Here is a 20,130-nt window from a genome sequence, read left to right on the forward strand (position 1 = left end):
GCTCAGCTCTGCCATGCTGGGCACCACATGCATATCCCCAGCAACACAGCTGGGTAATCAGACTCAAATATGATATGGGCTTTCCCAGCTCTGCCATGCAGGGCACTGTGGCTTCATGACCTGCTACAATTACATAACACAATGTGTTGCACTTCCTCATTCCTCAGAGCAGTAAACTGTCAACCTTATCACAGTCTGAACAGTAAATCTTGTTTGAGCTTTCTATGATACATACTTTCTAAACCTATTCCACAAAAAGATATGTCATACACAATATCATGCTATTATGTTAAACAGCCTAATTGTGGTGAGACACACCACTTCCTCATTCAACGTCATGTTCTGACATGTACATGATGTAAACATTCAAAAACAACATGTATATTTTGTGTGACACATACATTTATTCTTTGACAATTTGTAAACAAATACAATGGCTTAGTGATATTTTAACTGTCATGTACAAACAGACAAAAGAAAGACAAAAGATGAGTCTCCCCCTTCTTTCTTCTTAATGACCATACCTGAAAAACATACAACAGTAAAATTAGTTCTGAGGTGAAATGGGCTTTATCACTGCATTTAAGAATATTTCACTTAAAGTGCACAAATAACATGCATGAACATGTGATTGTGACTAGAATCTAGACTAATGCCAGAGAACCATGGAGAATTGGTCTTCAGTAACCCATACTTGTCGTAAGAGGCGACTAACGGGATCGGGTGGTCAGGCTCGCTGATTTGGACGGTACATGTCATCATATCCCAGTTAGATTGATGCTCGTGGATTGTCTGTTCCCGACTCAATTATTTACAGACCACTGCCATATAGCTGGAATAATGCTGGGTGCGGCGTTAAACAACAAACAAACAAACAAACATATGACAGATTAATTGTGCTTGCCCGCTGGTCTCAGTTTATCATGATCACCCACTTACACACAGTATACAGACTCCTAGCCAACCAGTCCTTGTTTTGTATCCTGATTAATACCGAGCATTAGGCTGAGTACAAACAAGAACTCTCAAGTCTAGCAACTTGATCCACCCAAGAATTGAACCACTGTCCTTTGCTCTTTGGCCAGGCGCTCTTTAAGTACACAATGGAGAGGTACCTTACAATTTTGTTACATTATTGAAGTTCATTCTCTTCCTGATTGTTCAAAGACAGACAAAGATTGATGAAACAATCTATGTGACACCAAACATGCTCTTTCCATGTCCGAACTCCTACCAAACCTCAAACTATTGAAATACCAGTTTATACTTTGCGATCTGCAATAAACTCCATAAAAATAACAACAATGTATTATCATAATTAACCATGGTAACAGGCCCTTATGCATGTATCATGTCTGTGAAGTGGATACCTGTATATAACACAGAAGGGAAGTGGACTTGCATCATGAGCATCAATCTACAGAAGTTAGTATAGAAAGATGGAATGCATGAACCAAGTCTGCGAGACCGACCACCCAACCCCTATGTCACCTCTTACAAGTTTGGGGATGAACACCAATTCTTACTTCATAGGTATGCCCTGATCTCGATAAGTAATATTGAGCCATATTTCACTGTAGTTACTGACTGAGTTTGGTTTTACGCGGCTTTTAGCAATATTCCAGCAACATCACGGCAGGGGGACACAAGAAATGGGCTTCACACATTTTACCCATGTGGGGATTCGAACCCGGGTCTTCAGCGTGACGAGCCAACGCTTTAACCACTAGACTACCCTACCACCCCTTCACTGTAGTGTGGCAAGGGTGTGTACTAGGTGCATTTTTGTTATGAAGCATGTCCACATGTCCATTAAACAAAACTCTAAATAACAAAACACCAAGTAAAAAACTTCATATTGCATATTCGGAAGTTTAAGTCAAACGCACAGACAAATCCATGTATTTACCTTTCGTCTTAAAATGTACTTAAATATATCCGGTTCGTGATGCACCTGAGTGATTACATATTTCAATCCATGCAGTTTGCAGATGTTAATAGAGGAATACCTCAGTCATAAGTAATTTTGTCTTTGCTGGAGGGAATGGATGGGCCCATAAACCAGATAAACAGATCAAGATTAATCTTCTGCTTGGCAATTTTGTATTATTTATGGCAGAGTTCAAGAACCTTACTTTGAAGCTTATCATGACCCTTCCTGAACAAACTTCAGTCTCATGATGTATTTGAATAGTCACAACTCACGGAATGTGTGATCATTAAAAAATCTATATCGTTGTTATATCATGTGATTGAAGTGGGTCACTTGAGTGAGTGAGTTTATATGGTTTTGACCGCTTTTAGCAGCATTCCAGCAATATCATGGCATTGATGACATGAGTTAAAATATCAGTGGTGTTGCAGATTGGAGACTATCATTCTAAAGGGATTTGAACGCCTGACATACTTTGTAATGATATGATACATGTCTCAAACGGTTACTCAATGACAAGTGACTAACTCAGTCATTGCTAAGGTTAGAGTGAGTGAGTGAGTTTAGTTTTACGCCGCACTCAGCAGTATTACAGCTATGAGGCGGCAGTCTGTAAACAATTGAGTCTAGACCAGACAATCCAGTGATCAACAGCATGAGCATCGATCTACACAATCGGGACACGATGACATGTGTCAACCAAGTCAGCGAGTCTGACCACCCAATCCCTGTTAGTCGCCTCTTACGACAAGCATGGGTTACTGGAGATCAATTCTAACCCAGATAATCACGGGTCACTTAGATTAGAAGTCCAAGCAAATGATTTACCATATACCATTGAAATGTTACCAAAGGACCCAATGCATATTCTGGCAGAAAATTACAAAATCAAATTTCTCTATTTCATAAACTTATCTTGCACTGTGTATTACACATTGTACATTGCTCTTCATAACAGTCCAAACTTGCAACGAGGATCTAACAGCATCTCCAGTAACTCAGTCCAAAACAACCTCCATGACATCTGTTGACAGGTGACACTCACCCTAAATGTGCCATTATTGTGTTCAAATGTTTCCCTCACACCTGACTATATGTATATCTATATACAAGACACCTGTATATGTACTTGGATTGTACTCACAATCATAGGTTTCTGGCATACACAAGAGTCACAACTCTGCACAATCAGTTGAGTTAAGTTTTACGCCAATTTTAGCAATATTCCAGGAATATCATGGCGGGGGACACCAGAAATGAGCTTCACATATTGTACCCATGTGGGGAATTGAACCCAGGTCTTTGGCGTGACTAGTGAACGCTTTAACCACTAGGCTACCCCTCCACCCTTACTCTCTGCACAGTAAACTGCTGAGATGTAAGAGCCACCTAGAACCCTTCAAGTCACAAGCCATAAGTCTTGATCATCATTCCTGAAGCTAAGAAAACACCTTTTTAACTGTCCAAATATGATAGCACTCAACTTCTGACTAAAACAACTTTAATGATCCTTTTACAAATTCTGGTAAGAGTTGGCAAACAATCAAAATGTTTGATCACTAGTATTTGGATAAAAGGAAAGGTAAGGTAAGCACACAAAGTATAACACAGATATCCTGTCAATTAGGAAGGTATAGCATGGAAACATGTTTGTCAAACACAAACACCATATCTTAGGAGTAATCGGACCCCTAACAAGTTCAAACAATCAGCCTAGGCATCAGATTATTGTACAGTTTGAACAAGGCAGCATTAGCACCAACCAGCCCTGCCTAATTCAGGTCAGATGTCTTTGAGTAGGGTGGCAGGTTGCCCTTTCCAGCAGACTAGCAGTTCACAAAGGTAACTATTACCCAATCTGCCACTTGTCGGTCCCATGCACATTTCTTCCTGGTTCATAAAGTTTAAGTAAATAAACAGTTTACTTCTTGGCAACAAATGAGCAATGCATGCTATGGTGAACCAAGTGGATATTAGCCTTCCACTAAGAGTGAGTGTGTTTGAGTTTTACGCTGCACTCAGCAATATTCCAGCTATATGGCGGCGGTGTGTAATACTCGAGTCTGAACCAGACAATCCAGTGATCAACAGCTTGAGCATCGATCTGCGCAATTTTCGAACCGATGACATGTATCAACCAAGTCAGCTAGCCTGACCACCCGATCCTGTTAGTCGCCTCTTATGACAAGCAGGGGTTACTGAAGATCAATATTCTAACCCGGACCTTCACGGGTACTTCCACTAAGAAAACAATACCTGAGACAGGTATGCAGGATTTGTTTTAACCTACAAAACTAGCTGCCAAGAGGACACATCCCCCACCAACCCCACCCCAAGTTACAAATTTCAAGGTTACAAAAAGTAAGAGTGTCCAGTGGCGTATTGTTCTGTAAGATTAAACATTTACTGTAAATGTTACAGTGTTTATTTCTTTCAAGAAATTGGACATTTTTGTTGTTTTTGCGAATCCCTCAGGACGCAACATGTCTTTTTTTCTGAGTCCACATTTGCACATACAGGACAAACATTTCTGCAACTTATAACACCCTGGGTATGTAGTGAGTTAGTGAGTGAGTTTAGTTTTATGCCGCTGTTAGCAATATTCCAGCAATATGACTACGGGGGACACCAGAAATGGGATTCACACATTGTACCAATGTGGGGAATCGAACCCAGGTCTTCAGCGTGATGAGCAAATGCTTTAACCACTAGGCTAAACCCCCCTACCCCACCCCCGGGTATGTACGCTGGCCTGCTAGACAAATACTAGTGAAACATGATCCAGACCAGTGATGCATTATGAAATAAATTCATAAAACACTCAAAACACTGAAGATGCATTTGTAGTGTAATATTTTGGTAAACCCTGGATCCCAACCCCTGGATCCTAACCCCTGGATCCATTCTCTTGGTACTTACGATCACAAATTTCCCAATCTTCACTTTCAATATAATGACTGCAAACACTATGCGTATCAAATAATGATATGATGGGATGTATTCAAATACTTATAGGAATTACCCATTACTTTTAATTCTTTCAATTTAATTCATGTCCATTAATGCCACTAATTAGCAAAATCCATGGACTTATCATCAGTCATGTCTGAGTCAAATTTTCCTACTTTGACAATGATTATTAAGAACTACATTTGCAATCATGACTAAGCCAGGAATGTTTGCAGTCAATCTGAATCTAATTTAGACACTCAGACAACAAATTACACTTTTCCCAAAATATTTCGAACAATTGAGACATTTTTGGAATTATTTCTGGGTAGAAAAACATCTGCATGATAGGTGCTATATATTACAACACACACTCATAAGTTCCTGGTGTCCCTATGGGATAAAACACTGCACAGCAAATTGTAGCACCTGAGATGGCTGGGAGACCCGTGCCTCCCAGGACTAATGACTGACTGACTGAGTTTGCTTTTACGCCGCTTTTAGCAATATTCCAGCAACATCATGGCGGGGGACACCAGAAATGGGCTTCACACATTGTACCCATGTGGGGATTTGAACCCGGGTCTTCGGCGTGACGAGCGAACACTTTAAACCATTAGGCTACCCCACCGCCCCCCAGGACTAATGAGAGGTGGAATGTAAACAATGAACACAATAAATACCTTTTCAAAAGATTACTGACGTATAAATCTCAGGATTATTGCTGACACTGAATGAGGCTTTTGAACTTTACATATGTGTGGTAAATACTAGACCCCTTATCACACTGTGACATGTTTTCAAGCATATTAAGCTATTGTTACGTATATTAAAACTGATTCCATTATCTTCCTGGTTGTGTAAGAAAGAAGTTTTCATTGGCTGGATGAAATGATCTCACTTCCTCGTCAAATCTCTCCATCTCAATCATATTAATGAATTGGAACAGTGTAGTCATTATGGGCTGCAAAAAGCAACTCCCAGTTATCAGCACTGCTGACTTCCTTGTGCACATGCATGAAATTAGTCATTCCTCTCTTGGCTAGAGAGATTATATAACTTATTATAAATTCTGCTTTGTTTTTTAAAGCCGAACTTAGCAATATAAAATATGGCAGTAGTCTGTAAATAATCGAGTCTGGACCAGACAATTCAGTGATCAACATCATGAGCACTGATCTACGCAATTGGAAGATTACATAAGATACACATTTTAACAGTTTCTGGGCTTATGAGTAACACAGGTGCAAAACATCATCTGTTGTTTCTCAGTTAAGTCAAATAAAAACAAGCTGACAATGAATGAAAGAGATTGAATTGATGAACTTCAATATTTTATCTTAGAATCTAAACATAAGCTATTTATTTGATTATAAATACAACTTGGCACTTCAACTTTTACTAATTTCAAAATTAGCAAGTTCAGATTAACACTCGTTAAAACTGTACCCGTGAAGGTCTGGGTTAGAATATTGATCTTCAGTAACCCACGCTTGTCGTAAGAGGCGACTAACAGGATCGGTGATCAGGCTCGCTGACTTGGTTGACACATGTCATTGGTTCCCAATTGCACAGATCGATGCTCATGCTGTTGATCACTGGATTGTCTGGTCCAGACTCGATTACTTACAGACTGCCGCCATATAGCTGGAATATTTCTGAGTACGGCGTAAAACTAAACTCACTCCTTAAAACTGTGTTTAAGTCATGTGTCAGCAGGTCAAGACGACAAGAATGCTCAAAGTGATGCAGGCCTTTCATGTTTAAAACTACAAGGAAAACCACAGGTATGGTCCTGACAAACCAAGAACATCATCTTGGCAAAACTTCCAGATATATTATGAGAGCTTCAGTCAATACAGAGCTGATTTCAATTTTGCTATTTCTTTGAGCTATTGGTTTGTTGTTTGTCATATTTATTTATTCAGCTTTATGATGGCAGCCTGTAAATAATTGAGTCTGGATCAGGCAATCCAGTGACTGACATTGTAACTGTGTGGACAACAGTCCATAGCACCAGAGTACAAGGACAAGCTACACCAGGTTATAAAATATTTCACTATTGTCCACATTTCTTTGTGAACATGCATGTATTCCTGTATTCAGGCCCTTAATATAAGAACACATGCAATAACTGCTGAAACGGGATGTAAACTTTTTGTAAGTGTATACATACTTTTGAAATTCCCACTCTCTGTTGTCTAGTGGACACACCTGCCTCGTCTTCAGCCACCGTGTGATGCAGTGGAAGTGGAAAGCATGCTGGGTAACAAAACAATGACAAAATATCATGACTAGCCACAACTTTCAGTGTTATTATTATAGGATATTTATATAGCGCACATATCCAGGCAACTAGTGCATGCTCAAGGCGCTGGTATTTTTACCCTAGATCATTGGATGTCAATCTCAACGGCACATTGTATTATCAATCTCAACTCCCTAGCGAGTATACAACTCTTGTGCCACTAGGCACACCGAATTATTGTGGCGTTCTCATCCTAACAATGTCCAGCATTCACAGGCACAAAACTGAAAAACGAAGGATATGAAGAATTCTGTGATTGCCGAGATGATTTTAGAATGCCATCATGTGAAATTACAATTAATTGTGCAATAAATGCTTAGTCACATGGTTAACAGAACATATGCTACACAGGGTGATTGATACGTTCTGAGCCTCATGAGAAACACCCGACCTAAACAATGCCAAAGAAATTAAAATTATAAGTACAGGTTCCAACTTACATTACAGACTCCCCAGGCCACAGTGCACTCCTCACTGGTAGCCGAGGCCTGGTTAGCCTGGCACTCTATACCTGAAACACATAGACACACGTTGTATGGTAGACATTGCATGTATAGTCTTATAGCATGTATGTTACACAGTCTTACATCATGGATGTTACAGTCTTACATCATTGATGTTACAGTCTTACATCATGGATGTTACACAGTCTTACATCATGGATGTTACACAGTTTCTTAGCATGTATAGTCATAGTGCAGGTATAGTCTTACTGCATGTACAGTCTCATAGCATGCATAGTCTTATAGCATGCATAGTCTTATAGCATGTACATTACATAATTTTATAGCATGAATAGTCTAACTGCATGTATACCTGTGGTCTTATAGCATGTACATTACATAGTTTTATAGCATGAATAGTCTAACTGCATGTATACCTGTAGTCTTATAGCATGTACATTACATAGTTTTATAGCATGAATAGTCTAACTGCATGTATACCTGTAGTCTTATAGCATGTACATTACATAGTTTTATAGCATGAATAGTCTAACTGCATGTATACCTGTAGTCTTATAGCATGTACATTACATAGTTTTATAGCATGAATAGTCTAACTGTATACCATGTATACCTGTAGTCTTATAGCATGTACATTACATAGTTTTATAGCATGAATAGTCTAACTGCATGTATACCTGTAGTCTTATAGCATGTACATTACATAGTTTTATAGCATGAATAGTCTAACTGCATGTATACCTGTAGTCTTATAGCATGTACATTACATAGTTTTATAGCATGAATAGTCTAACTGCATGTATACCTGTAGTGCATTACCTGTAGTCATAGTACATTACATAGTTTTATAGCATGAATAGTCTAACTGCATGTATACCTGTAGTCTTATAGCATGTACATTACATAGTTTTATAGCATGAATAGTCTAACTGCATGCATGTATACCTGTAGTCTTATAGCATGTACATTACATAGTTTTATAGCATGAATAGTCTAACTGCATGTACTGCACCTGTGTCTTATAGCATGTACATTCTTATAGCATGAATAGTCTAACTGCATGTATACCTGTAGTCATAGCATGTACATTACATAGTTTTATAGCATGAATAGTCTAACTGCATGTATACCTGTAGTCTTATAGCATGTACATTACATAGTTTTATAGCATGAATAGTCTAACTGCATGTATACCTGTAGTCTTATAGCATGTACATTACATAGTTTTATAGCATGCATGAATAGTCTAACTGCATGTATACCTGTAGTCTTATAGCATGTACATTACATAGTTTTATAGCATGAATAGTCTAACTGCATGTATACCTGTAGTCTTATAGCATGTACATTACATAGTTTTATAGCATGAATAGTCTAACTGCATGTATATGTACATTACCTGTAGTCTTATAGCATGTACATTACATAGTTTTATAGCATGAATAGTCTAACTGCATGTATACCTGTAGTCTTATAGCATGTACATTACATAGTTTTATAGCATGAATAGTCTAACTGCATGTATACCTGTAGTCTTATAGCATGTACATTACATAGTTTTATAGCATGAATAGTCTAACTGCATGTATACCTGTGGTCTTATAGCATGTACATTACATAGTTTTATAGCATGAATAGTCTAACTGCATGTATACCTGTAGTCTTATAGCATGTACATTACATAGTTTTATAGCATGAATAGTCTAACTGCATGTATACCTGTAGTCTTATAGCATGTACATTACATAGTTTTATAGCATGTATAGTAGTGGTGTTCCGATTAATTGAAATAATCGAAGATTGGTCGCAGTGATCAAACGACCAAGCGATCGATCACATTTTCACATTATCGAACATAAACGATTTTGGAACTACTGTTTTAGTCTTTGAAATACTTGACAATGGAACGTATCTTAGAAGTTGTCAGGGCCTGAAAACGTGTTTACTATAAATTTCACTTCACTATCTGAAAGGTCATGACTGAATATTTCTCTAAGACTCCAGGAAGTTTATGTTCATGATATATCAGTCATCACTTTAAAGTAGCAAGTTGCATCATGTTATACATATCTGTAATTACAACCTGGATAGGAAAATCTGAAAATGACGCTAACCAATTATTTTCGATGATTGTTCGTTGGTAATGAAGCAATCATCAATTGTGAGATTTCAACCAATTCCCAACATTAATGTATAGTCTAATTGCATGTATAGTCTCATAGCATGTTCATTACATACTTTTATAGCATGTATAGTCTTACTGCATGTATACTCTTATTGCCAGTTATATAGACAGTCTTATTGTATGTGTAGTGAACAGTCTTATAGCATGTATATAGACAGTCTTATTGTATGGTTAGTAAACAGTTGTATAGCATGTATATAGACAGTCTTATTGTATGTGTAGTGAACAGTCTTATAGCATGTATATAGACAGTCTTATTGTATGGTTAGTAAACAGTTGTATAGCATGTATATAGACAGTCTTATTGTATGTGTAGTGAACAGTCTTATAGCATGTATATAGACAGTCTTATTGTATGGTTAGTAAACAGTTGTATAGCATGTATATAGACAGTCTTATTGCATGTGTAGTGAACAGTCTTATAGCATGTATATAGACAGTCTTATTGTATGTGTAGTGAACAGTCTTATAGCATGTATATAGACAGTCTTATTGTATGTGTAGTGAACAGTCTTATAGCATGTATATAGACAGTCTTATTGTATGGTTAGTAAACAGTTGTATAGCATGTATATAGACAGTCTTATTGTATGTGTAGTGAACAGTCTTATAGCATGTATATAGACAGTCTTATTGTATGGTTAGTAAACAGTTGTATAGCATGTATATAGACAGTCTTATTGCATGTGTAGTGAACAGTCTTATAGCATGTATATAGACAGTCTTATTGTATGGTTAGTTAGTAAACAGTTGTGAACACAGCATGTATATAGACAGTCTTACTGCATGTGTAGTGAACAGTCTTATAGCATGTATATAGACAGTCTTACTGCATGTGTAGTGAACAGTCTTATAGCATGTATATAGACAGTCTTATTGTATGGTTAGTAAACAGTTGTATAGCATGTATATAGACAGTCTTATTGTATGTGTGAACAGTCTGTATATGATGTGTAGTGAACAGTCTTATAGCATGTATATAGACAGTCTTACTGCATGTGTAGTGAACAGTCTTATAGCATGTATATAGACAGTCTTATTGTATGGTTAGTAAACAGTTGTACAGCATGTATATAGACAGTCTTACTGCATGTGTAGTGAACAGTCTTATAGTATGTATATAGACAGTCTTATTGTATGTGTAGTGAACAGTCTTATAGCATGTATATAGACAGTCTTATTGTATGGTTAGTAAACAGTTGTATAGCATGTATATAGACAGTCTTATTGTATGTGTAGTGAACAGTCTTATAGCATGTATATAGACAGTCTTATTGTATGGGTAGTAAACAGTCTTATAGCATGTATATAGACAGTCTTATTGTATGTGTAGTGAACAGTCTTATAGCATGTATATAGACAGTCTTATTGTATGTGTAGTGAACAGTCTTATAGCATGTATATAGACAGTCTTATTGTATGTGTAGTGAACAGTCTTATAGCATGTATATAGACAGTCTTACTGCATGTGTAGTGAACAGTCTTATAGCATGTATATAGACAGTCTTATTGTATGGTTAGTAAACAGTTGTACAGCATGTATATAGACAGTCTTATTGTATGGTTAGTAAACAGTTGTACAGCATGTATATAGACAGTCTTATTGTATGGTTAGTAAACAGTTGTATAGCATGTATATAGACAGTCTTATTGTATGTGTAGTGAACAGTCTTATAGCATGTATATAGACAGTCTTATTGTATGTGTAGTGAACAGTCTTATAGCATGTATATAGACAGTCTTATTGTATGTGTAGTGAACAGTCTTATAGCATGTATATAGACAGTCTTACTGCATGTGTAGTGAACAGTCTTATAGCATGTATATAGACAGTCTTATTGTATGGTTAGTAAACAGTTGTACAGCATGTATATAGACAGTCTTATTGTATGGTTAGTAAACAGTTGTATAGCATGTATATAGACAGTCTTATTGTATGGTTAGTAAACAGTTGTACAGCATGTATATAGACAGTCTTACTGCATGTGTAGTGAACAGTCTTATAGTATGTATATAGACAGTCTTATTGTATGTGTAGTGAACAGTCTTATAGCATGTATATAGACAGTCTTATTGTATGGTTAGTAAACAGTTGTATAGCATGTATATAGACAGTCTTACTGCATGTGTAGTGAACAGTCTTATAGCATGTATATAGACAGTCTTATTGTATGGGTAGTAAACAGTTGTATAGCATGTAATAGACAGTCTTAGCACAGTCTTACTGCATGTGTAGTGAACAGTCTTATAGCATGTATATAGACAGTTTTACTGCATGTGTAGTACACAGTCTTATAGCATGTATATAGACAGTCTTACTGCATGTGTAGTGAACAGTCTTATAGCATGTATATAGACAGTCTTATTGTATGTGTAGTGAACAGTCTTATAGCATGTATATAGACAGTCTTACTGCATGTGTAGTGAACAGTCTTATAGCATGTATATAGACAGTCTTATTGTATGTGTAGTAAACAGTCTTATAGCATGTATATAGACAGTCTTATTGTATGTGTAGTGAACAGTCTTATAGCATGTATATAGACAGTCTTATTGTATGTGTAGTGAACAGTCTTATAGCATGTATATAGACAGTCTTATTGTATGGTTAGTAAACAGTTGTATAGCATGTATATAGACAGTCTTATTGTATGTGTAGTGAACAGTCTTATAGCATGTATATAGACAGTCTTATTGTATGTGTAGTGAACAGTCTTATAGCATGTATATAGACAGTCTTATTGTATGTGTAGTGAACAGTCTTATAGCATGTATATAGACAGTCTTACTGCATGTGTAGTGAACAGTCTTATAGCATGTATATAGACAGTCTTATTGTATGGTTAGTAAACAGTGAACAGTGTACAGCATGTATATAGACAGTCTTATTGTATGGTTAGTAAACAGTTGTACAGCATGTATATAGACAGTCTTATTGTATGGTTAGTAAACAGTTGTATAGCATGTATATAGACAGTCTTATTGTATGTGTAGTGAACAGTCTTATAGCATGTATATAGACAGTCTTATTGTATGTGTAGTGAACAGTCTTATAGCATGTATATAGACAGTCTTATTGTATGTGTAGTGAACAGTCTTATAGCATGTATATAGACAGTCTTACTGCATGTGTAGTGAACAGTCTTATAGCATGTATATAGACAGTCTTATTGTATGGTTAGTAAACAGTTGTATAGCATGTATATAGACAGTCTTATTGTATGGTTAGTAAACAGTTGTATAGCATGTATATAGACAGTCTTATTGTATGGTTAGTAAACAGTTGTACAGCATGTATATAGACAGTCTTACTGCATGTGTAGTGAACAGTCTTATAGTATGTATATAGACAGTCTTATTGTATGTGTAGTGAACAGTCTTATAGCATGTATATAGACAGTCTTATTGTATGGTTAGTAAACAGTTGTATAGCATGTATATAGACAGTCTTACTGCATGTGTAGTGAACAGTCTTATAGCATGTATATAGACAGTCTTATTGTATGGGTAGTAAACGGTTGTATAGCATGTAATTAGACAGTCTTACTGCATGTGTAGTGAACAGTCTTATAGCATGTATATAGACAGTTTTACTGCATGTGTAGTACACAGTCTTATAGCATGTATATAGACAGTCTTATTGTATGTGTAGTGAACAGTCTTATAGCATGTATATAGACAGTCTTATTGTATGTGTAGTGAACAGTCTTATAGCATGTATATAGACAGTCTTATTGCATGTGTAGTGAACAGTCTTATAGCATGTATATAGACAGTCTTATTGTATGTGTAGTGAACAGTCTTATAGCATGTATATAGACAGTCTTATATGTGACAGTCTTTAGCATGTATATAGACAGTCTTATTGTATGTAGTGAACAGTCTTATAGCATGTATATAGACAGTCTTACTGCATGTGTAGTGAACAGTCTTATAGCATGTATATAGACAGTCTTATTGTATGTGTAGTAAACAGTCTTATAGCATGTATATAGACAGTCTTATTGTATGTGTAGTGAACAGTCTTATAGCATGTATATAGACAGTCTTATTGTATGTGTAGTAAACAGTCTTATAGCATGTATATAGACAGTCTTATTGTATGTGTAGTAAACAGTCTTATAGCATGTATATAGACAGTCTTATTGTATGTGTAGTGAACAGTCTTATAGCATGTATATAGACAGTCTTATTGTATGTGTAGTGAACAGTCTTATAGCATGTATATAGACAGTCTTATTGTATGTGTAGTGAACAGTCTTATAGCATGTATATAGACAGTCTTATTGTATATGTAGTGAACAGTCTTATAGCATGTATATAGACAGTCTTATTGTATGTGTAGTAAACAGTCTTATAGCATGTATATAGACAGTCTTACTGCATGTGTAGTGAACAGTCTTATAGCATGTATATAGACAGTCTTACTGCATGTGTAGTAAACAGTCTTATAGCATGTATATGGACAGTCTTACTGCATGTGTAGTGAACAGTCTTATAGCATTTATATAGACAGTCTTACTGCATGTGTAGTGAAGAGTCTTATAGCATGTATATAGACAGTCTTACTGCATGTGTAGTGAACAGTCTTATAGCATGTATATAGACAGTCTTATTGTATGTGTAGTGAACAGCCTTATAGCATGTATATAGACAGTCTTATTGTATGGTTAGTAAACAGTTGTATAGCATGTATATAGACAGTCTTATTGTATGTGTAGTAAACAGTCTTATAGCATGTATATAGACAGTCTTATTGTATGTGTAGTGAACAGTCTTATAGCATGTATATAGACAGTCTTATTGTATGTGTAGTGAACAGTCTTATAGCATGTATATAGACAGTCTTATTGTATGGTTAGTAAACAGTTGTATAGCATGTATATAGACAGTCTTACTGCATGTGTAGTGAACAGTCTTATAGCATGTATATAGACAGTCTTATTGTATGTGTAGTGAACAGTTGTATAGCATGTATATAGACAGTCTTATTGTATGGTTAGTAAACAGTTGTATAGCATGTATATAGACAGTCTTATTGTATGTGTAGTGAACAGTCTTATAGCATGTATATAGACAGTCTTACTGCATGTGTAGTGAACAGTCTTATAGCATGTATATAGACAGTCTTATTGTATGTGTAGTGAACAGTTGTATATCATGTATATAGACAGTCTTATTGTATATGTAGTGAACAGTCTTAGAGCATGTATATAGACAGTTTTACTGCATGTGTAGTGAACAGTCTTATAGCATGTATATAGACAGTCTTACTGCATGTGTAGTGAACAGTCTTATAGCATGTATATAGACAGCCTTATTGCATGTGTAGTGAACAGTCTTATAGCATGTATATAGACAGTCTTATTGCATGTGTAGTGAACAGTCTTATAGCATGTATATAGACAGTCTTACTGCATGTGTAGTGAACAGTCTTATAGCATGTATATAGACATTCTTAATAGTAATAAACCTTCATACATCATGCCCTCTAGCATGTATTGTGGACAGTTTTCTAGCTTGTATAGTCGACAGCATATAGCATATAATTTCTAAGTGGGTCAAAATATTGAGAAAATACATAAAAAATAGCTTCTTTGTTTATTTTATCACCTAAGCCATGTTACAAACAGTTATATGCTATGCATCACTAATAATGAGTCAATGCTGTGAAGGAATACTGTAAGGCTTGGGACTAACATCATTTATCAGATAATCAGTAAATCTTTACAGTTCCTTCGTTATTCACTAATTATTGATAATTAATTATCTGTCATGTGTGTTCCATCTAGTTAATCACAGCTTTCTTGGCTTGTTACAAATGTGAAGTATAATACAATCAGGATTCTGCACCTGAAGAAATATCATCTTCCTTATCATGCTAATCATCGCTGATAATAAACCATCAATTTCTACTTACACAGATCCATGATGTGATTTCTGCAGATAGCACAGTTGTCTACAACAATATCTGCAAGAAAACCAATATGACATGGCAGATATATGAAGATATCGTCATGATATGATGATCATAATTGTTCCTATGCAATATGTAAAATAGACATGATAGAACAATATTTTCTCTGATATCATCACTGCAAAGACGAGACACCCTTTGATCACTGATGTCAATTGTACTTTGAAAGTGTTCTGATTTTCTGAATTTGATCAGTTCATTTTAGATCAACATGATTAATCATGTTAATAGTGGTTAACTACAATAACTGTACTGTATCCCAATATAAGGCTCATGATACTATACATTGAATTACAACTATTGTATCGCAATACATAAGATTCATTCCATTTCAATTCCAATTGAATCCTCATTTTCAGAGGGGCGCTGGGGTAGCCTAGTGGTTAAGGCGTTCGCTCGTCACGGCGAAGACCCTGGTTCGATTCCCCACATGGGTACAATGTGTGAAGCCCATTTCTGGTGTCCCATCCGTGATGTTGCTGGAATATTGCTAAATGCGGCATAAAACTAAACTCACTCACTCATTTTCAGTCAAACCAACTGGCCCACACAGCAACTCCAAAGATTGTACAGACATGATTAAAATCCAATTTAAACATGTATACATTAATAAACTGATAGCTAGTTTAAAATGTTCTATACTAAAGATACAGTCAGACCTCGTATATCCGAACTTCAGATATCCGAATACCTCAGTTTCCGAACATTCTTCACAAAAAACAAAATTTTCTAGTTACAATTTACCTTGTATATCCGAATGTTCGGTTTCCATATCCGAACTGTGAATTCTGGTAACGAAACAACAAAATATGTACAAATTTGCCTCGTATATTCGAACACCAAGGCTGTCGTCGACAAGATGTCTGATGTTTACCGCTACTCAACAGTGCTCACTGCTTTGACCTTTGATCAATCCTATATCAAAACCCAAGGTCTGTTGTCGGCGAGGTATCAAAACACAAAGTCTATCATGTCTACCGCTTGTCAAAACATTGTGCTGACTGCTAGTTAATGAATTGTTTATTGAATATTTATCACAGGGCATGTAGGTTAATAAGAGAAGAAACAATTAAAGTTTGACATTGAGTTGACACTGATTCGAATCGTTGATTGAGTAAGCATAAATAAAGACAGAGGTGTATGCTAGATATAGAAACAACACAAAGGCGTGGGTGACAGCAGATGTGTTTCGTGATTGGCTGCTGTCTTTTGATCGACAGATGAGGTCATGTGGAAGACAGGTCATTTTGCTTGTTGACAATGCGGCTAGTCACATCTGTAAAAATCTGAAACTGACCAGCGTGACTGTCCATTTCCTGCCACACAACACAACCGCACACATTCAGCTAAAGGATGCAATGGATTTGAAAATGTCAGCGACCTCACAAACCTGGAGTTATGTTATGTTATGCAAGATGTTATGTTAAATAAAGATGTAGTTATGTTTCAATGTTATTTTTAGTTGTTTTGTTTTCACGTTTAGCCGACCGCCTAGGCCCTGATTCAGATATCCGAATGATTCATTTGTCCGAACAATTCAATAAAAAACCAAAGTGTTCGGATAAACAAGGTCTGACTGTATACCATATACACATTTGCTATCAATATTCATTCACAAACTTACCCCATGCCCACAATGCCACAGCATTCCACTGAAATGGAAAAAATAAGATTGCCACAACAACTGAGAATTTTGTTTTGTTTTCATTTAGTAAAAACATTTGGCTAGATAAATGCGTTATCACATCGTGTCTCGGAAAATACGGGGTTTTATCAGTCCCTCGTAAGGTTGTATTCCCCGAGCTTGGAGAATACAACCTTACGAGGGACTGATAAAACCCTGTATTTCCCAAGACACGATGTGATAACTTATAATGTGACTACCCATGCTAGATATGGATTTAATGCCACTTTAAACAGCATTCTAGTTACATCAGTGAATGCTGGTTTAATGTTGGAGGACATCATTAAGGTGCACTGGGATTTGAACCCATGATCACAGGTTTCTGACAATAATGTCATGTTGGCACACAGTTATGCATAGTGAATTGTGGTGCCTTTGATCACTCGAACTGGGCATGCTAACAGAGTAGTACACATGTATACATCAAACATTTGCTATTGTTGTTTTTTTCCGAAATTATCTGGTAGTCATTGGGCCGCAGTCTGGACCAAACATTCCAGTGATTGACCTTCAGATATGGTGATAAGAATAAACTGTAAGCAGCCATGGCCATCCAATTGGTCGCAACCATTCTCTTTAAATTTTACTGAAATGGTAGCATTTTTGTACATGTTAAATTGACAAATCCATAACAAATTCTGATAAAATGAACAGGTTGAACACGATTTAGAGAATTAAAGTTATCTGTTCCCTATTTTAACTGAAATCCCCAAGATTACACCCAAATATCTTTATAAACTTGACTCAAGAATTCAACTGACGTGAAATCCTGCAACCTATACATATAAAAAGTTAAACGGATGTAAAAAGAAAGAGCCGAGGGGTACACAAAAGAACAATACAAACTGCATTGATTCACAACAGACCCAAAGGAGGGGGGAAATATGCTTAACCCGAAAGATCCTGTGAATACACTTATCAGAGGGGTACACAAAGTCTGTGGTCCAGACTACCAATTGTCCAACTTCCATTCTTGTGGAAACAGCATTGGCCGAGCAGGTTTGGGTCTGACTTTGTGAGTGTGGGTTCAAATCCCTGATGGCACTCAACTCAACAAAAGTACTAGAATCTGAACTTAAAAAAGAAAGTGTAATCGCAATTATAACATATGTTAAACCGAAGGATCCTGACTATTCAGGGGTGGTTTGATGGGAAATGGGTACTTGATCGGAAAGGGAAATAGAGGACTAGGATAGAGCTGTAACCTACCACAGCCGAAAGACAACTAAAGCTTAGGATCGATGATGCCCTCGCGATCTGTGATTTAAGCAAAAGTCCCGTTTCTAGTATACTTATCTATGGTGATTTGCTTTAACAGCTAAAATAATTTTGATGAACAAGATCTAATTTTAGATGTGCTTCTGTGTTTCATATCCGTTTCTGTGTATTTCATCTAAGGTTACACGTGTGCTTGAATATCACAGAAATAGGGATCGATTCTTGTTATTATACCTTCTTCACTTCAAATCTCTTTTTACTTCCTTTATCCCCTGGAGCTGCGGGTGCTCCGTTGTCCATATCTTCTTCTATATCCATTGCTGCTGCCATAATTTTCCGAAACCTCACAGCGCCCTCTATTCAACTTCCGCTTTGGGTGGATATAAAACAGAGACTACTGGGCGAGACGAAGAACTGTATAGTACTGTTTTTGTTAACTATATAAAATTAAATATTCCAATAAAATTAGATGTGAGTCTAAATGTGGGATCTTAGGGACATAAAAACTACCCCAAGGCATTTTTTACCACTGAAATGTATGTATTTCTACATTAACATGTTTATTCGAACAACACTTTTATAAAGGAGAGCACATGAATTAAGGAATGATTTGTAACTTTCTTGCCAAGCACTGCCCCTGCCAAATGCGAGTATTGGACTATTGGACTGCTGACAACTGACTACGTGCAGTGCGCATAGTAAAAAATATATAAGATAATGAAAGGAGCCCTGAGAAATAGCCACATTTTCTAGACACTATTTGCTTCAGGGTCCACAGACTAGCCCGTGACGTACTACTAAAAATCCAGACGGGCCAGTAAATCTCCACAGTCCCTGGCCCGACTGGCTAGTAAATTTTCATGGGGTCATTTTGTCTGCAGGACTCTATTACGATTCCCGTATGACTTATCTAAGTTATGAACAAAATATTTAAGAAATTCAGACGTGTTTTCATGTTTGTTTTTTTGATAGAATTTTACCTTTCACTAATCTTGCGCTTAGTTTCTACATTCAAATTTCGGGCTAGTGAATTATTTTGTGGGCTAGTAACTTTCAGACATATCTAGCAACACTGGCTAGCAAAATTTGGAAACTATACTGAACAACATTAGAAACGCACCACACTAAAATGCACCGACGATGCTCAGATATCATGGGTACATTTTAGTCTGACGGGGATATTTCGTATTATCTGGGTGGTGCGTTTCTAACGTTGTTCAGTATATTTCGCACACTGACTACGTGAATTCAGTATCTACTAGAATCCATCAGTGATCTTCAACTCAGTGGATAGACAGATACCATTCACAGGGTTTTACCTTGACCTTTGAATAGTACTTTCAAGGTCCTTTCAAGAACTTGAAATTGTGTAGTGTATTGATCCGTAAGATTTGGTAATTATTTTAATACAA

General features: G+C 36.5%; 1 protein-coding gene across 1 annotated transcript; it reads right to left on the bottom strand.

Annotated features, from left to right (window-relative positions):
* Window positions 1–384: 384 nt before the first annotated feature.
* LOC124284529 (RING-box protein 1) lies at window positions 385–19,095 on the bottom strand. The gene is made up of 6 exons (XM_046720644.1): window positions 18,953–19,095; window positions 17,441–17,468; window positions 15,760–15,810; window positions 7,631–7,701; window positions 7,059–7,144; window positions 385–524 (listed from the first exon to the last, which is right to left on the bottom strand). The coding sequence occupies exons 1-6, from the start codon at window positions 19,046–19,048 to the stop codon at window positions 512–514; spliced, it is 345 nt and encodes a 114-aa protein (XP_046576600.1). The 5' UTR covers window positions 19,049–19,095; the 3' UTR covers window positions 385–511.
* Between the last annotated feature and the right edge of the window lie 1,035 nt (window positions 19,096–20,130).

This window comes from Haliotis rubra, unplaced genomic scaffold, assembly GCF_003918875.1.
Source record: "Haliotis rubra isolate DU_JTF1 unplaced genomic scaffold, ASM391887v1 Scf1, whole genome shotgun sequence".
Lineage (NCBI taxonomy): Eukaryota > Metazoa > Mollusca > Gastropoda > Lepetellida > Haliotidae > Haliotis > Haliotis rubra.